General features: G+C 40.2%; 1 protein-coding gene across 3 annotated transcripts in view; it reads right to left on the bottom strand.

The window, feature by feature from the left end:
- The window catches only part of CLPTM1L (CLPTM1 like), a 69701-nt gene that overhangs the window by 32062 nt on the left and 18485 nt on the right, over positions 1 to 19154 (bottom strand). For all 3 annotated transcript variants that reach the window (XM_030551647.1, XM_030551646.1, XM_030551648.1), the window contains exons 7-9: positions 14720 to 14814; positions 5665 to 5749; positions 3908 to 4011 (exon numbers count right to left, since the gene is read on the bottom strand). In XM_030551647.1, coding sequence (XP_030407507.1) covers positions 3908 to 4011; positions 5665 to 5749; positions 14720 to 14814 — 284 coding nt within the window. The remainder of the gene's footprint in view (positions 1 to 3907; positions 4012 to 5664; positions 5750 to 14719; positions 14815 to 19154) is intronic.

The following is a 19154-nucleotide window of genomic DNA, read 5'->3' as shown; positions in this document are numbered from 1 at the left end:
GAGGGAACTTGTGTAATGAAAAGGTCACAGTGAGAGGTGTCCCAGGTCTGGCAGATGGAACGGAGAGTGGGGCAGTCCTGGATAGTGTTCTAGACCTCTTAGGGGAAAAAGGAGCCACAAGTCTCAGCATATAATGACCCCGATTGCTAAAGAGCGAGAGGACGTAAATGCAGCATCCATGGCCACTTGGAGACTCATCTTAATTGCCGGCAGCCTTCTTCCAGAAGGGCACAGAAGTGTTGCTGCTTTTCCTGTGGCAGGTTGCCCAGGAACTCTGCGAACTTGGCGTAATTGTGGAACTCATACTTCGCAAGCAGAGCCTGGTAGTTGGCAATATGAAATTGCAATGCTGCCGAGTAGACCTTCCTGCTGAAAAGATCCAGGTGCTTGCCCCCCTGCTCTGGAGGAGTGGATTTATGGGTGTGCTGGCAGACGCATTCAGTCACTGCATGCACCACAATAGAATTGGGGGAGTGGGGATGGGAAAAGAGGAAATCTACCCCCTTAGCTGGGACAAAGTACCAGAGTCCTGTCCATTTCAGTGTGGAGACACAGGAAGCCGGCATGTGCCAGACCACTCTCACAGGTTGCAGGATAGCACTGCGAACAGGCAGTGCTACCCAGATGTCCCTTGGGGTGCAGGGTGTCCACCAACTGATGGTGCTGAAACTGCTACCTCCTCCAGGGGTACAACCAGGTCCATGGCCACCTACTGTAGTAGATACTGATACTGCTTCTGGTTGTCAGGAGGCAAAAACATGAGTGAGGAGGCCATTGATACTAGTGGGCCGGAATGCATAGGCTTGAAGCATCCCTCCTGTAGCAGTACCGATGCCTCTGCTGGAGTGGGAGGTTTGTGTGGAGTGAGCAGCAGAGAACGAGGGTAGGGCAGCTAGAGATGTGCTGACTGGAGAGGGGCTCACATTGTCCCAAGATCTGGGAAATGTCCCTGTGAGAAGTCAAAGAGCGAGGTGGTGTGTGCAGTGAACAGACGGACGGATGCTGAAATGCAGGCAGGACAGGTGGTGCGCACCCTGGGGAGAGTTCCAGGCAGGTAATTGGCATGGTGGGTGGTGGGGCCATCTGGTCTTCCTTCTTCACCTTACCCTCAGAGAGAGGAAGCTTAGTTGGTGGTGCGGCGGGGTCTGCGCTTGATGGCTCAACTGACCTGGGGCAGTTCAGGGAGGAAGTGCTGTGCTTGGAGGCAGCCTGCAAAGGGGACCTGCTCCAATACCCATGCAAGTGCTTCTGGCTCTCAAGCTTGGGTTTGTCCCAGACCGCTGGCTCACTAAGAATGAGAGAGGACACAATGCACAGTTTTTGAACCCTGGACATGGGGCATAGCCCCTGGGGAAGGACACAGAAAATTGACTACACTACACTCAGAACTACACACAGCGATCTAAAGAGAAAAACTAAAGAAGGCTAGCTACAAATAAATGAAAGGGCTTTGTTAGCCATAACTACCATTGCAGAGGAAGAGGGATTCTGACTTCAACCATGTGATGGTACAAGGAAACTGAAGGCATTGCTCCGCACAGCCTCATATAACTTTGCCTGACCATGCGGCTACAGACATTGCTCATGCGGGTCAACGGACACTGCTACATAAATTTTCTGGCTCCAACACATAGCATGCATGCACACCCACGTTTGGAATACATATAGTAGGCGTGCCAAACTTCCTGACTATCCGAGACGCATACGACAATCTTTGTAAGTTCGAGAGTCAGAGCGCACTGGCCAGGACTCAAGACTTTCAGCCCTGCTCCTGGTGAAGCACCAAGCCCTGGCAGGTGCACCCTACAGGCCTGAAGCCCTGAGCCCTGGCAGGCATGCCCCAGGACAGCCCTACCTGATGGGCAGAATGTCTGGAGGTGACACATGGCGGGGGCAGATGGCGTCACCCTCTCCCCCCCTCCATTTTTCCCCAGGGTTTGTTGGCCTTGCTCAGTCACATGGTGCCATCAGGCCCCCTCCCTGCATGGCAGCTGCTGGAGCTGACAAGCTTGGAGCTGCGGCCGTGGGGACAGACAACGACAAAAAGCAGGGAGCTGCAGGGAGAGCCACTGCTTTTGCTGCTGCTTCTCGCCATGGAACTAAAGCAGTAGCCCCTCCCTGCAGCTCCCAGCTCTTTGCTGTTGCCTCTCCATAAGGAGCTAACACCTGGGAACTGGAGGGAGGGGCTGCTGAGGGTAACAGAGGATGTGTGCTTGGAAGGGCATGATTCAAGCTGTTGGGGGAGTGAACCTGTAAACTGTGTCCTCCACTCTTAGCAGGCACCAATCGTTTCTGGCAGAAGCCCCTAACCCCATCACCCTGCCACAGGCTGGTAGGCAGAGAAGCCAGCCTCCCTTCTCTCGCACAGGCTGGTAGATGGAGAATGTGAGCAGCACTTTAACTGTGAAAGAGCCACAGTTTGGCCACCTCTGACATATAGGGACCATAATTTGAACAATATCTTACTCCTTCAGTAATCCCACTAAAGTCAGTGAGTTAACTGAATTCATTGGATCAATGAATAAATGTGAATAAAGGTATCAGCATTTAAGGGAACAGTACAAATAAACCCTAAGGCAATCATCGCCTTTTTACTGTAACTTTCAAGGTAATAAAAACATCAGCTAAGGACTGTAAATACGTACTGTGAAAGTCATTCCCCAGTTTGGATTGCATGGTACAATAGGCTTAAAAATGGATCATATATTATGGTCTAAGTAGTGCTGTAACATTATGAAACTTCACACAGTCAAACTTTTTATGCCTTCTGAATTTTCTTTGTAGTTTTTGTTTCGTTTTCCTTCATACATTTTTCAACAGGAAATCTGAAAGTCAGTTCTGGCAGTCCTACTTTTCATTACTGACCTTTTTTTTTTAAATTGAATATTTACACAAATATTAGTAGAAAATTGGATCCTGAGTCAGAACTAGAGCTAGCCAAGACACAGTTTCTATCCTGTGAACATATTTGAGTTTTTACAATTTTGTTCGTTCTGAATAGGATAAAAAGTCAAATTCTAAATTTTTGCTGGACTGAAATTTTGAAATATGGTCCCTAGAATTCCTGTCTCCCTGCATGGCAGGCTCTCTTGAACTTCATCTCTATTTGCCAGCCAGGCAGGCTGGCACACCTACAGCGTGCCTTGTTTGTTGAATGTTTTAACAAAATCAACACAGACAGAAAGCTGTTCAGTCAGAAATTTTTGACTAACTCTAGTGAGAACAAATGTCAGGACCCAATGCTAAATTTCTTAAAGGACCCATTTTAAAACTAATTACTGGGTTTACTTGAATGTTCTCAGAAAGTTAGTTCATAATTTCAAGAGTAAATGCGGTAATTTTGGAGAACATAGGCACGTTCATATAATGAAGTTAAACCTTTAACAATTAAATGCTTGTACCATAAGCTCCCTAGTTAATGTTTGTTAGAACTTTAATCTGCGTGTTTTTTGCAATGTTAAGGGACTCCAAATCAAAAGTCACATTTGAATCTTGTACTTCTAATTAGAAATAATACTCCAAGATTACAGGAATTGCAAAGTTGGTAAAAATATTTTGTTTCCAATTTGTTTACTTTGTGTACTTTACAGCACTTTATATTTGGACAGTTTTACTTGAAGAGAACACGTTAAACAGAAGTTATTCAGGAAGAGTTATTTAAAGTATATTCTGTCTAAACTGGAATTGTTCTAAATTAGTTCACTTAAAATTTAAACTGATAGTGACCATTTAGATAGAGAGCTAGATAGATACACATGCGCACACACACAGACACTATTTATATAAATATATATATAAAATGAACAGTTTAACATCATCCCCAGAGGACTGTAGATATAATTAGCAGCAACGTCAGCAATAAACCTATATTCAGACATAAGCAGACTTCAGAGCTTTAGGAACTCACCTCAATCACTGCACCAACACCTGCTGGAATTAGTACCAATAAACTTGTTTGTTCATCCAAAAGGAAAAGAAATATTACCACGGTACTGAAGCATCGCCAAAGCACTGAATAAATAAATAGAAATGAGTGTCAGTATAATTTAGATATTAAAGGAATAAGTGATACCTGATGAAAGAATGTTACAGTTAAACTATTATAAGATAAAGACAGAAAGAAGAATGACAACAGGCTATGTGAGCTACTTCCCCAGATAAAGCTTCTTGTGAGACTATAGATGATTATAGGAAGTGACATCACAATAGAGTTATGATTTTAAATAGCAAGAATTTGCTGAGAACTAAAACCTGATCAGTGGGATTCAGAGTAAGCAAAAGTAACATAAGGAGTGAAATATTCTTGAATCAACAAAGAACTTGCAATAAAAAAATTATTTCTATAATGGAATACTGGTAGCAATACAACAATGTATCAGAAGTACTTTAAGATATTACTAAATATATGTTAGTGATCCTTGCTGAGAAAACCTTAGACAATAAAACTTTCTAGTTATGAAAACTTCAAAGTTTAGCCTGTGAAAACTGCCATGAAATCCTTGAACAAAATGAATTTGATGGTATTTGATAAAATAAGACACTTTGCATGTATGCATTTCTCAGGTTCTGTTAAACTTTGCAATTATATATAGCACCATTTTCTGCCCAATGATTTTTATATTAGAGAAGAGGTGAAAGGCATAAGGAAGAGCAAGAACTAGACACTAAAAAATGCTAAGCAAACAGACATGAGTGTTTTTCAAAAACATCTGAGTGCCAAATAATAAGTGCAGTCCCATTTAAATGCTAAACACAGCACAGACATTCCTTCTTTCCTTTTGGGAAAAGAGATTTTTCCAAGAGAATTCTCATGTCCTCCAATTCTAATTTCCTTCAAATAGTGTAACTGTAACTGTAAGTAGTATTTAAAATGTACATCTTTAAACACCCAACCATTCTGCCCAACTATAGAGATGCTGGAACTGAGAAGACACTTTGAAAACAGCATTACTTTAGTACCAAGAAACCAAACTATCCAGTGACATTCAGAATCCTTCTACTTTGGTTTTACGCACTTATGTGGGTAGCAGCTAGCAAATATTCTCACGTTAACCTAGAACTCTAATCCTTGAAACTCACTGGACCATCATTGTAAATGCATAGTATCACTGAAAATCGAGTGCAGTAAACCACGTGCACATGGCAGAGGACGCCTCCAGTTGTAACCAAGAATAAAAGATTTTTGCACAAGAAAAAATGACAACCTCCATTTCTCAAATACAACAATTTTAATTCCTCTCTCATAACAACCAACCACATTACCCATATGCTATCATTTGTAAACATTATATAAAAAATAGGGAAGTTTTCCCAATTAAGCTTTTGAAGTAATCACTTAGTTTTCTTGTGGTCACACATTTTGCTCTTAGAAGAAAGTAATAGTCAGAGATGTGGAATGATATACCCAATAAAAATTGATCTCACAAGCAGGGTAAGCATTATCACTGTGTCTAATGCATCAGGATTAAAACCTGCCTATCTAAAGTTTTCTGCTAAATAACTGAATACTGTGATTAAATCACAGTACACTTTCCCATGACAATCGTACAAAACCTGTTTTCATTTTGCCACATCTCCTAAAGCATGCCAGATATTCATGTGTTCTAATATAAATGAGTAAAAACAAGACCAATACACACCCTCTTTATCTCATATATGCCATACCTGCTTTTGTAGACATTCCAGTCATGCTTTTCTTTTTCTTCCAGAAGCTGATGTCATTTTTGAATGCAAGGAAATCAAAAAGAAGCTGCAAATATGAAGATATGCACCGTTAATTTGATTGAAACCTGCATTAATTCCAGCACATCAACTGAGTTAATAAAAACATGTATTTACAACTACATACTTCACGTAAGCTGATGGTTTCATTAAATAAAAAAGATAGTCTAGATGCAGAAAGGAAAAGCTAAGAGATGTGAACCCTGTTGTTAAGACCCAAGTTCCATAAAACATTGCAAGGAACAACTAACTAGGGAATCTATGGACTGACAGGACTACAAAGTTTCATCTTACAGGAAGACTCAGACTTTAAGGTCAGAAGGGACCATTATGATCAAGACAAAGGGAGCCAGGGACTCCATGCATCTTGTGAATTCTGCAGGACAGTAGTTCATGTGAGGAGCTAAGAAATTTGCAGAGCTCATGAATTCTTCAGTACTGCAAGAACTCAAGAGAGCTGAGAACCTTGCAGAGTTCCAAAGCCTCACATTACAAACACAGGAATTGCCATAGTGGATCAGCCCTGAAGTCCAGTATTTCATCTCTGACAGTATCTAATACCAGCTGCTTGATAGGAAAAAGTAAAAAATTTGTAAAGGGTAAATGTGGCATAACGTGTTCTCCTATATCATCTCATTCTGATCTCTACTAGTTAGAGATTGTCTTATCTCTAGGGCTGTCAAGCGATTAAAAAAATTAACAATTAATCACTCAAACAATAATAGAATACCATTTAAATATTTTTGTATGTTTTCTACATTTTCAAATATATTGATTTCAATTACAAAACAGAATAAAAAGTGTACAGTGCTCATTTTACATTTATTTTTGATTACAAGTATTTGCACTGTAAAAAATGAAAGAATTTTTTCATTTCACCTAATATAAGTACTGTACTGCAATCTCTATCATGAAAGTTGAACTTACAAATGTACAATGTAAATGTAAAAAAAATGCATTCAAAAATAAAACAAAGTCTACTCAGTCCTACTTCTTGTTCAACCAATCGCTCATACAAGTTTGTTTACATTTATAGGAGATAATGCTGATAACGCTTCTTGTTTATGTCACCTAAAAGTGAGAACAGTCGTTCTCATGGTACTGTTGTAGCCGGCATCACAAGATATTACATGCCAGATGTGCTAAAGATTCATATGTCCCATCATGCTTCAACCACCATTCCAAGAGACATGAGTCCATGCTGATGATGGGTTCTGCTCAATAACAATCCAAAGCAGTGCGGACTGACACATGTTCATTTTCATTATCTGAGTCAGATGCCACCAGCAGAAGGTTGATTTTCTTTTTTGGTGGTTCAGGTTCTGTAGTTTCTGCATTGGAGTGTTGCTTTTTTAAGATTTTTGAAAGTATGCTGCACAGCCCATCCCCCTCAGATTTTGGAAGGCACTTCAGATTCTTAAACCTTGGGTCAAGTGCCGCAGCTTACTTTAGAAATCTCACATTGGTACCTTCTTTGCATTTTGTAAAATCTAACGCGAGTGTTCTTAACATGAAAATGATCATGTGCTGGGTCACCATTAGAGACTGCTAAACATGAACTATATGACAGAATGCTGGTAAAAGAGGAGGGGACATACAATTCTCCCCCAAGGAGTTCAGTCACAAATTTAATTAACACATTTTTTTAATGAGCATCATCAGCATGGAAGCCTGTCCTCTGGAATGACGGCCAAAGCATGAAGGGACATAAAAATGTTTAGCATATCTGGCACCTAAATATCTTGCAATGCCAGCTACAAAAGTGCCATGCAAATGCCTGTTCTCACTTACTGGTGACACTGTAAATAAGAAGCTGGCAGCATTATCTCCTGTAAACATAAACAACAAACTTATTTGTCTTAGCAATTGGCTGAACAAGAAGTAGAACTGAGTGGACTTGCAGGCTCTGAAGTTTTACATAACTGCACTCAAAAACAAAACAATGTAACGGGGGAGGGTTAGCTCAGTGGTTTGTGCATTGGCCTGGTTTGCGTGAGGGTTCAATCCCTGAGGGGGCCATTTAGGGATCAGGGCAAAAATCTGTCTGGGGATTAGTCCTGCTTTGAGCAGGGGGTTGGACTAGATGACCTCTTGAGGTCCCTTCCAACCCTGATGTTCTATGATTCTATAGTATACCAATGAAAAAAAAAATATCTACATTTGTGAGTTGCACTTTCACAACAGATTGCACTACAGTACTTGTATGAGGTGAATTGAAAAATACTATTTTATCATTTTTACAGTTCAAATATTTATAATAAAAATATACACTGATTTCATTTAAAACAGAATATATGAAAACAAAATCAAAAATATTTAATAAATTTCAATTGTTTAACAGTGCAATTAAAAGTGCAATTGCAATTTTTTCATCTCGATAATCTGAGTTAATTGCATGAGTTAACTGCGACTGACGGCCTTACTTATCTCCTGAAGCATGAGATTTAATATACCTTCCAAAATTTGTTAAGCATTATCTAGTAAGGGGGTAGGCAACCTATGGCACGTGTGCCAAAGGCGGCACGCGAGCTGATTTTCAGTGGCACTCACACTGCTCGGGTCCTGGCCACTGGTCCAAGGGGCTCTGCATTTTAATTTAATTTTAAATGAAGCTTTTTAAACATTTTAAAAACATTATTTACTTTACATATAACAATAGTTTAGTTATATACTATAGACTTCTAGAAAGAGTCTAAAAACATTAAAATGTATTACTGGCACATGAAACCTTAAATTAAGAGTGACTAAATTAAGACTTGGCACACCACTTCTGAAAGGTTGCCGACCTCTGATCTAGTATAACTCTGGATATTTTTGTTAGCCATGTGTGTCCAATCCTTTCATGAATCTTGGTAATTTTTCAGCCTCAACAACTTTCTGTAGGTTCTACTGTAGATTCAGCTCACAGAAGAAGTTTTTTCTATTGGTATTACACCTCCACCTCCTTGAATGATGTTATCTATATCAACGGAAGCACTCATTCATTGACATAGCTGAATCAACACTGGGGGTTTGGCCAGCATGACTATGTTGGTCAGAACAGTATATTCACACTCCTGACAGACACAGCTATGCTGAAATAACTTTTAAGTTTAGATGAAGCCTAACATTTTACCATGTGTTGGCTAACTTAGATATAAAAATACTTTCCTCATGAAGACAAGGCTAAAACTTTAAAGGCTTAGTATTTAAAAAAATAGGACAGGTATTACCACTTGAGTGAGTTTTTTATAGCACCAACTAGTAGTTGAAAACCCATGTTGTCGTAATGGCTTTTCAATAAAATAAAAAATGGCTGACAGCAAAAAAAACTGCATGATATTTGACTACAAATCCCAATGACTGAACCTGGTGTTATTCTAAACAAAAAGCACTAAACCATGCTTGTGGACTGTTTCTATCACTTCACACTTAGACGTTGTTAGCTTCCGAGTGACGTTTGTGGTTATTATATGCACTGATTGTGTTGTGCTGGGAAAGTTGTGTGGACCTGTGCAGGGGGCAGATTAGGAGTGTGTGCCGCAGAGAGGGGTAATGTGTATTTGGGACTATTGTGTGCTGCAGCATGGGTGTGGCAGTCAGGCCAAGTAATCCACCATCTGTGCAGTTTCTTTCATACAACCAATGGTAAAATGCTTTATGTACCAAAAGAGAATTTAATGACTTTGCTAAACTGATTACTAATAGAAGCAGCAATTTAAGTATAGAATATTTACATTAACTAGAAATTATTTAGCAGCTTGAGCAACTCCTCATACAAACTCAGAAGAACAAGAATCACCTCTTCAAAGAAGTTGTCCTTTCTCAATCTTGAATAACTATTCCTGTAAGAAGACTCTCGAAGACTTATTTTAAAAGACTACTTTAAGAACTAAGACTTTTATACAGAAAATAAAAGTATGTATTTTTTGAAATCAGAATTTCAATTCCTGTCGAACCCTGATGAAATTAAGAACTCTCTCAGAAAATGGAAGAGACTTTAAACTCTTCAAATATTATCAGACTTTCCCACCACAAAAAACCAAAGGCAATTAGAAGTGTTGCATATTTATTAAGTAGACCACATATTCACAAGACAAAGATGTCAAGATATCTAATCCCCAACAGCACTGAACCAATGAAGGAATAACAGCATCCAATTTTAAATCTAGACAAGATTGAAAGAGGTGTGTTTTCCTATGAATTCATGAAAGTAGGAAGGAAAAGAGTACAAAAACTCTGGTGTGATTCTGCAGCAGCACACTCTTGTCTACTACCTTCTCAACTTGATCAGCATTCAACACAACTGATCCTGCTTATCTTTGACAGCAAACTGCCACAGACAGCTAAAAAGGAAAACAGCAGCCACCCATCAGTAGCAAAAAGCAACCTTCTAGCCAAGCTGACATCATTAAGACTTTAATACAATATGAAAATAGCTACAGAACTGCCAAGGGATTAAAAAACCTTGTGAAATGATTTTATCGGAATATTGAAATTTTATTGTGACATACTAGCAGCTTCTGCTATTAATTATCACTTCATTAGACCATATATTCTTGGAAAGGAAATGGGCTGAATATTGGTAAACAGAAATATAATGGCATTTAATTTGGATTTAAGATTATTAATAATCACTAATTGGCCTGCATTAAGAAAACTCCTTAAATGGCTTCTTTTAAAAAACATAATTTAAATACTTTCTTTGATTTCAGAGGATTTAGTTAAGACTATTTACATTGACCATTCATAAACCATTATCCTTAATAAATCAAACTGGACTTACCTGCCTCTAAAATTATTTTGCTCATCTATGATATACTAAGACTGGATTCAATTTTGGAAAGTAATACTTTGGACTTAACTTACAAAAAGAGAAAATTTCCCATTAAATGCAGGCCCACTCACAAAGATAGTTTTTTGTTTAAAACTTTGTTAAAAACTTTCTACAGAGGCACACTCAGAAGAGACAGTAACAGAACTAGTCACTTATTTGTATTCTGTTTTGTGTTGTCTTGTTTAATGTTTTCTTTTCCTTTAATAATGCAAGAAATTTGATGGTGGATGCTTTTGCTTGGATTTAGTGGTGATGTCTCTGAAGTATATAAAAGTACCCTTGGGACTAGAAGACTGGGAGTCACAACCCTGAATTGGCAGAAAGAGAAATAATTAGGAAGAGATAGCCTACCACTTCTTGTTTCTCTAGATGTTTTTAGTAATTTTGGAGATAATTACTTAGCTCTCAGCAACTTGAAATACCTCTATCCAGCCCAAATGTCCCAAATACTTAGAACCTCAGAGAGGCAATGGCTGAAACTTCAGTGAAGACATATTATTTATCACCTCAGTATTTTCAGCCCTTTGCTGAACAAAACAGATAGAAACATTATAGGTTGACTTCCCATTGAAGGATAAATTGATTAAGAATCTAGGTACATTCTTAACATAACTTGTTTATTTTTCCACTGCAGACACCAGTCTGAACAGAGGTTGTCAGTCAAAATAAGCAGGCTCTCTTTCAGGAATTTCAGCCAAAATACTTAATATACCTATAGGAGCAATCTGGACTCAAGAACAGGCTGAATCTGAACAATTTCCCTTGACAAAACTGACAATTTACTCTCAACAAATATTCTTGAAGCTAGAACTTATGAAACTGTCCACAATCCAGAATAAATATGATCAAGGCTTTGTGGATGCTATGGAAGCAAAAACCCTTTTCGTGACCTCCCCACGTAACTACGGATTGAGAATCTGAGAAGTCTTTATGCTGCAAGCCACCAGTTTTGTTCCAATACTTCTGCCACCAATGTTCTAGCATCTTTCCTCTTACTTCAGTTGTCATAGGTCATCTGTTGTCACCACAATTAAGATGATCTGAATGATCAAAGCCAAGGTCACTGTGGATATATCTACACTGCAATGTATGCCTAGGCTCAGACTCAGGCTTGAGGACAAACTCCACTTCCATCTACACACAAATTTCCGACTTGGGCTCGGACCCATGATCCTAGAACACTAGATGGAGAGTTCAAACCCTATTGCTTTGCAGTGCAGATGCAGGCCCTCTCCCTCCCCCAGACTCAAGTCCTTGGAACCCACAACGAGTATCCCACAGTCACGTGGGCCAACTTCCTTTGTTGTCTCTATCCTATAAGTCACCAATTGACTCCAGGGAAACGGAAAGAATCCTGCCCTCGTGCATTTTGGAAATGTATTCTCTAACAGCCAGCAATTACTCCAGGAATATCTTTTATACTTGTCCCCTCAGGGTAAAACCACACACACCTAAATGCCTCAGAAGCCTATATCCCCACTGTACCCAGTCTACTTTCCAACCCCAGACTGATTGGCAATGGACCTACAGCAGTATGGGGTAGCCAGCTTCCAGAGGGTTATAGGAACCTGTGTCTCGACTTGCATGGCCACCCTCATGCACGTGTCTTTAGGGAGGGTAGGGAGAGGCTGTATCTTTCTTCATGTGAAATTTCTGGACCTACTACTGGTCATCCCAGATCTGCAAAATGATTTGGTCTCACCAATCTGAGCTTGTGGCCCTGCTCTAGAAGTGCCAGGAGGGGGTATCCACGGCTATCCTGAGAGTCATGAGCAGCAGCATCCAGTTCAAGTCTGCCATGTCTGTGTCCTGCTCCATCAGAAGTTCTCTCAGGCACCTCTGATTGGTCAGAAAATGCTGCTGAAATGTCCACCATCTCACAGAATTTCTGCCCATTTCTTGAAACAGCAAGAGAAATTCTTCAAATAGCACCGCCTTGATATTGCTGGTTCCGGCTGCTGAAAGCACACAGACAAAACAATGGCTTGGCAAGATGTTTGCAGGATAGTCAAACTTCCTGTAATGTGCAGGGTGGAACCCAGACTGCACCACAGTCAAAGAGCTACAGAGACCATGTATTGCAAAGTTGCTACAAAGTCTGGGATGTGGTTAGTTGGAACCTGGTCTGCGTGATACAGTGTGGAAGCCAGAGCCCTGGGTTCAAGCCCAGGTTAGAAAATTCTTTACTTCGGGTTGATAATCAATGCAGATGCTTAAAGCCTGGGTTCTCTAACCTAGGGTTCACTGACTTGAGTCCCATTAACTCTGGGCTTACATTGCAGTGCAGACAAACCCTGATGGGCTACGTTCTTCAGAACCTGCTGAGTAGCAAAGGGGAGGAATAGCAGCAGTGTGGTAGCTTGACGTGCCATGCAGGAAGTTTGATCATCTAAATACCAGGTTATATAGAGTGGACATTCTTTCAGAGTGCTGCTGGAGACCTGCTTGTTGTCGGAGCCATTGACTCAAGACTGGAAGTAGAACAATAGCCTGAGTTGACTCCAGTCAGTCCCACGAGGACAGGCAATATGAGGAGCACACTCACTGCACATTTCTGCTGCTGAAGCAATATGGGCAAATGAATAATAAGGGTATTTTCTTCAATGTTTTGCTCCATTAAGAGTTAAAGTCGTCTGCTTGGAGATGAGCATCTTGCTGGAAGCAACAAGGTGCAGGTGCTTCATGGGTAGAGTAATGATCTCAGATGACTGGTCACTACATCAAAAAGGAATAGTAGACTAGTTGGCCCATACTGTTAAATGGGTAGGTGCAGAAAGAATTTTACTATTGGAGAATGAGTTAAGTCACATGAGAGATGGAACAGTGTTTCAGAGGAAGAAAGAACGCATGACCACCTGCTGAAGGCCTGATGACAGTTTTATGAATTTGTAAGGTTTGTTGCTGAGCCATGAAACACTAAACAGACTAAAAGAGAATTCTGAGTGTGCGCACACATTTCTCTAACAAGGATATAAACCACTCAGAGAACACAAATCTCCCACTGCTTGAAGGCCAGGACAATATTAACACAAAATAGTCCAGACTCTCTGGTTCATTCCTCTCCCTTTTCCTTTATTAGAGGACTCTCCTGGTATAGAGGAACCAAGTCGGTATAACCAGCCCCTAAATGCCCTTGTAACAATGACATAAGATGTGTCAATGGCACGAAGAATGACATCCAGAGACGGTGTGCTCTGGCAATTTCCAACTGGCAGACAGCGCCCTTGACAGGGGTACCATCTAGTAAGTTTAGAGCAGACCCATGACTATTCAGACTCCACTAGGGACATGGTCTGTGCAGAATCAGTGAGAGAATCAGAACTGTAACCTGTTCCCTGACAGTTACATTCCCTCCTCTCTGCTAGAAAATCTCAGAGCAGAAAATCTGAGCCAGCATTCATATGCAATGATTTTCAGGTTTTAGTTTAACTCAGGTTAAATAAAGAAATTGACACAACATTATTTTACTTAAAAGTTAAATATTTTACGTCAATCAAGAATGTTACATTTTATATAAAAGTTGATAATTTATAAACTAATAATTCTTTCCAGAAGATACTTGTCTGATTGTTAGAAATAAAAAAATTATCAATTGTATCTTTAGCCCTTCACTGATTTCTAATTACAGTCTACATTAATTTTTAAACCAACATGTATATTCAACAGCAGATCAAAGTTGCTGTTTTGTTATGAGCATGGGTGATCAATTTTCAGAGTTGACTGATAGCCAGCTTGCAAATAAAAATTCAGCTGTCGATTGAAGCCATTAACCTTTTCATTATCCACTGGTGCAGTGTTATCCACAAACAGCTCAGGTAAGAGGATAGCCAGATACACAAGGAAATGTAGTAACTCTCTTTCTGGGAAGGACTGGACAGGGTGAGTTTAACCCCTAATTTTGAAATTGGATTTAGGAGTACAAATCAGGTTTCTGGCTTAAATTTAAAAACATATTGCATAGATGTTTCCTTGCAGAACATGATGTTTTGCTATTGAATTTTCTATTTGTGTTTATGAATGAAAAATTGGTATAACATAGTATATATATTTACATTAACATTTCCAAAAACAATTATTGGTATTTAGAGAAATGTGAGTGTCAATGCTCAAAGTACCTTTACTTTTTTTTATTTACTTATACTTAAGCGTATACTGCTTAAAAACAGCAAGTGATCCACTTACATGGAATGCTGCTACAAAGAATGTCAAAGCCAAAAAGTATAAGTTAGTATCCACAAAAATTCCTTTTACTTCATCGGCATCCTTTTCTGAAAAGCCTGGAAGAAAGAGTAGGTAAAATGTGAAAGGATCAAAAAATTCGCATTCTAGATATTAGTATAGTAGATTCAAGTATAAAGGAAGCCCTTTTTAAGTGACACAAGATTTAATAATAATAAAAAACGGATAAACAATAAAAAACAGATGCTCGCTCTGTTGACAAAAAAATCAATTTTTGTATGTTTTACCTAAAAACATTTAGAGTTAGTAATTTATAAGGTACTGATCCTGACCAGTCACTAAATTTGGTTCTATAAGAGTTTGTCTAATCTTTAAAATCAGCTCCAAAATGAATAAGGAAAGGGGAAGTTTGGCAACTAACATTTTATACATCTATATGCCACAAAGCTTTTGCTGACTGTAATAAGGTATCATTAATCAGGAAAGCAACCCTTCCCAGAACTGTTGCCTGAAGAATATTCAGAGATTCCAAGGCAGAAGGGACCATTGTGCTCATCTAGTCTAAACTCTCGTATAACACAGGCCACAGAACTTCCCCAAAATAATTCCTAGAACATTGGCTGTTTTTCTAAAAGCTATCTTGATTTTAAAATTGTCACTGATGGAGAATTCTAGTGTAGACCTGCCCAAAGTAAGTCCTGGTAAGATTTAAAATTCTCTGAGAGGGGAGACAAAGAATCTGGGATTACAGAGTTGTCAAGGAAAGGAAAGGAGAGCATAGGACTACTGGCATCACTTGGGGTAAAGGTTGCTCCTTTGGCAAAGGCTGCCCCCAAAAGAGGTGTCTCAAGAGGACAGACCTCCTCTTGCATCTGTAATAGAGGCCACTCTTGGGGCTGGTCCATCTCAGGATCAAGGGAATCGCCCTCTGGACTGGAGTAGAAATCTAGACCTCTTCAAGCAGGGAGTACCCCACAGGTCCCAAGGTGATCACTGAGAGAGAGTATGGCATAGCGGGTCAATACATTGAGGATGCCAAGAATCTGCCCTTACTGTTAGAACAACTGTGCTCTTAATGCAGACACTTTCCCTTTGCTGCCCACTGCAAGATCTTTGGGACTTTTCGCCAAGGCAAAGACCAACTGGATGACTCCATATTAGAGTAGGAAGAACCCTCTCAGAAGTCCTTGGGCACTCTTGGTGGCCACTCCGGCAGGACCATAGAATAGCCCAATGAGAGAAGGGCAAAGTTGGTATCAGGGATGGGACTGTTGTCAGTACTAGAAAATCTTCCATGACAGTACCAAAGAGCACAACAGAGTTGTTGTGTGTTTCAAAGGGCACTTGTGTTAACTGAAATTAATGGTAACTTAACAGAGGACAGAGATGGCACCAAGGACATATCGGTGCTGCCCCACAGGCATCTACACTGAGGAAGGTGTCTGTCGTTTCACTGGTACCGAGGACATCAACAGCAGCAGCCTCAACCCTGAGTCTGTAAAATTTGAGGGGCCTGAAACACCTGACAGTGCTGATAGTACACCCGCCTCCAGAGTCAGCAGGCAGAATAAGTCTGTTACCATCATACAGGCTTGTGGGATCGTGGATATCAAAAAGCAGTGGCACCATAGGTACCAGATTCAATGGTTGTCCACCAGGCGGGCCCTGAGTCAGTGGTACAGTACTCGGAATCTCCAGCCTTGATGTGAATCAACAGCTTGGCTGTACCCTGGATCTTGTGGATGTTGAGGAGCTATCTTCGATAAAGAGGACAACTCTCTCCTCAATTTCAAACATCCCTGATATGTTTTGTAGGTCTCTTCTGGGGTACCTCAGAGAACACATATCAATCCCTTCATGGGGAAGAGTCAGAGTCCAGGGGTCTGTCGACCAGTGCTGATGCAGAAGGTGGTTGGCTGAGGACTGCCAGTCCTGCTAGCGGAAGAGGGTCTTGGTACTAGTGCAGGCCTCATAGCCTGTTCCAACAAAAGCTGCTTCAGGTGAAGGTCTCTTGCAAACTCTGTGTTCTCCCAACAGATGATACATTCTCCTTAATGTGACTTTCACCTACAAGCAGCAAGTGTAGGAGTCAACTGTTGGGAATAGAAAGTCCACCTAACAAGCAACGTTTGAAGGCCTGGACAACCCTGCATGCCCTATAGTGCTGAGCACCAGGAATTACTATAAGGACAAACTAAATTAGCTACAAACTATAATACACTACAGATACTATTAAAATTTGTTTACAAGAGAAGTCCCAGTGACAAGTGTGATGCAGAGAAAAAAAAAGCTATGAGAAGACTTGCACAGGGGGAGCTCCAACTAAGGCTACTGGCAGTATAAAGGGACTGAGGGGGATTAGGGTAGCATCACCCTTATATTGTTTCAGAAGGGGCGACGAGGCAACACAGGGTGTGCGCGCTGTTCCAATAGGTACCACGGTGGGGAAAGTCTCCAACTCTGTGCCCTCAGCACAAATGCACCTGAGTGAAATACCCATCTGCAACCACTCAAAGAATAAGCAATGTAGATTATACCTACAAGATAGTGGACAATAACCCTCAAAAGTGACTCTGAAAAGGACTTAAGAAATGATGGTGGATAACCAACTGAACATATACTCCCAGCTCTAGCTAGAAGGGCTAACAAATCAGACAAACAGGAATACTGAGGAGGGACACGATTTCATCCCAGCATATGGTTCTTGTGAGAGTACTGCATCTATCAGCATTTTAAATGGGATGATGAAAAAAAAACTGGAAAGAGTTCAGAGAAAAGCCACAAGAATGATCCAGAATCTGAGAAACAGGGCTTACAATGAGAGATTTTAAGAAGGTCAATTGATTTAGCTTATTCAAAAGGTTAAGAAATGACAGTATATAAATACCAACACAGGGACAAGTAAAAAGCAACAAAGAGTCCATGTGTCTGACGAAGTGGGTATTCATCCAGAAAAGTTTATGTTCCAATACGTCTGTTAGACTATAAGGTGCCACAAGACTCTCTGTTGCTGTTTACAGATCCAGACTAACACAGCTACCCCTCCGATACTTAACACAGGGACAAAACACTAATACTAGAAGGTTCTTTAACCAAGCAGAAAAAGACAGAGAGATTCAATGGCAGGAAGCTGAAGTCAGTGAAGTTCAAACTGATAATAAAATGCACATTTTTAACTGTGAGGATAATCAACAGATTACCAAGGTTTGTGGTAAATTCAGAGTCTTTAAATTAAGACTGGATGTATTTAGAAAGATTAAACTACAAGTTACTGAGCTAGATGCAGAAATTACTTGGTGAAATTCTAAGCTCTGTAAAAAGCGACAAAGAGTCCTGTGGCACCTTATAGACTGACTGATTCTTGCCTGCATATTTATACCTGCCTCTGGAAATTTCCACCACATGCATCTGACGAAATGGGTATTCACCCACAAAAACTTACGCTCCAATACTTTTGTTAGTCTATAAGGTGCCACAGGACTCTGTTGCTTTTTACAGATCCAGACTAACACGGCTACCCCTCTGATACTCTATGATCTGTGTTATACAGATTAGACTAGATCATAATGTTCCTTTCTAACCTTAATCCATGCCTTTCCTTTATCCTATATTTTCAGGAAAGGGGTTTTCTTATCGAACAGAATTAAAAGTACCCTTTCTTTATGAGCAAATTTTATTTTTAAATAAGGTAACTCAGAATGTTGTGCGACAATTGTACAGGGAAATTCTTGTGTCTTCTTTACCCATTAAAGTTAGTTATTAAATGGGAAAGAGCCATCATATCCTCTCAAGATAGATGGGATTTTAAAATGTTTCATACATATTTGTCCTGTTTCAGCAAATCTATTGGAGTTGAAATATAAGATCATAACAGCAGTACTGGGCATCAGTGAAAACAAACTCCTAAATTTTATTATCTTGAGGACTCTGAACTACGAAGAATGCAACAGATATTGATTCAGCTTTTGGTTTTGGATACTACTTCTATTATTTTTGAGAGAGAGAAAAAACCTTGGGAAGAATTCACTCCTTCACTGTTGGCCCTTTTATGCCGCTTTTGTAGTGCAGAAGAGTCTTTACAGCCCAGATCTGGCTTGGGAAAGTTCCGCCTGCTGTAGGATTTGTACAGGGCAATTTATGCTGCCTATTATGCCTCTGCCACAAGCCCCAGGATAGGAGGCATAAAAAGAAACTTCCACCCATATGCAGCTGGGGACAGGCTATCTAAGATACTCTGGGGACCACAACTGCAGCCCAGAATCAGGAATGTGAGAAGGTGGCTTAAATGTACTTCAGTTCTTCCTCTCCCAGAGATGCGAGTTTTGTGCAGCGCCTTTAAAAGATAGATATTACACTAACTCCCTGATTCTCCCTTTCACAAAAGCATAGATTTAGCATGCCTGGAATCTTGTGACTCTGTACAAATTTGCACAGATAC

The sequence above is a fragment of the Gopherus evgoodei genome, chromosome 2 (genome assembly GCF_007399415.2).
Source record: "Gopherus evgoodei ecotype Sinaloan lineage chromosome 2, rGopEvg1_v1.p, whole genome shotgun sequence".
In the NCBI taxonomy this organism is placed as follows: domain Eukaryota; kingdom Metazoa; phylum Chordata; order Testudines; family Testudinidae; genus Gopherus; species Gopherus evgoodei.
This window is presented reverse-complemented; position numbering and strand designations above follow the sequence as displayed.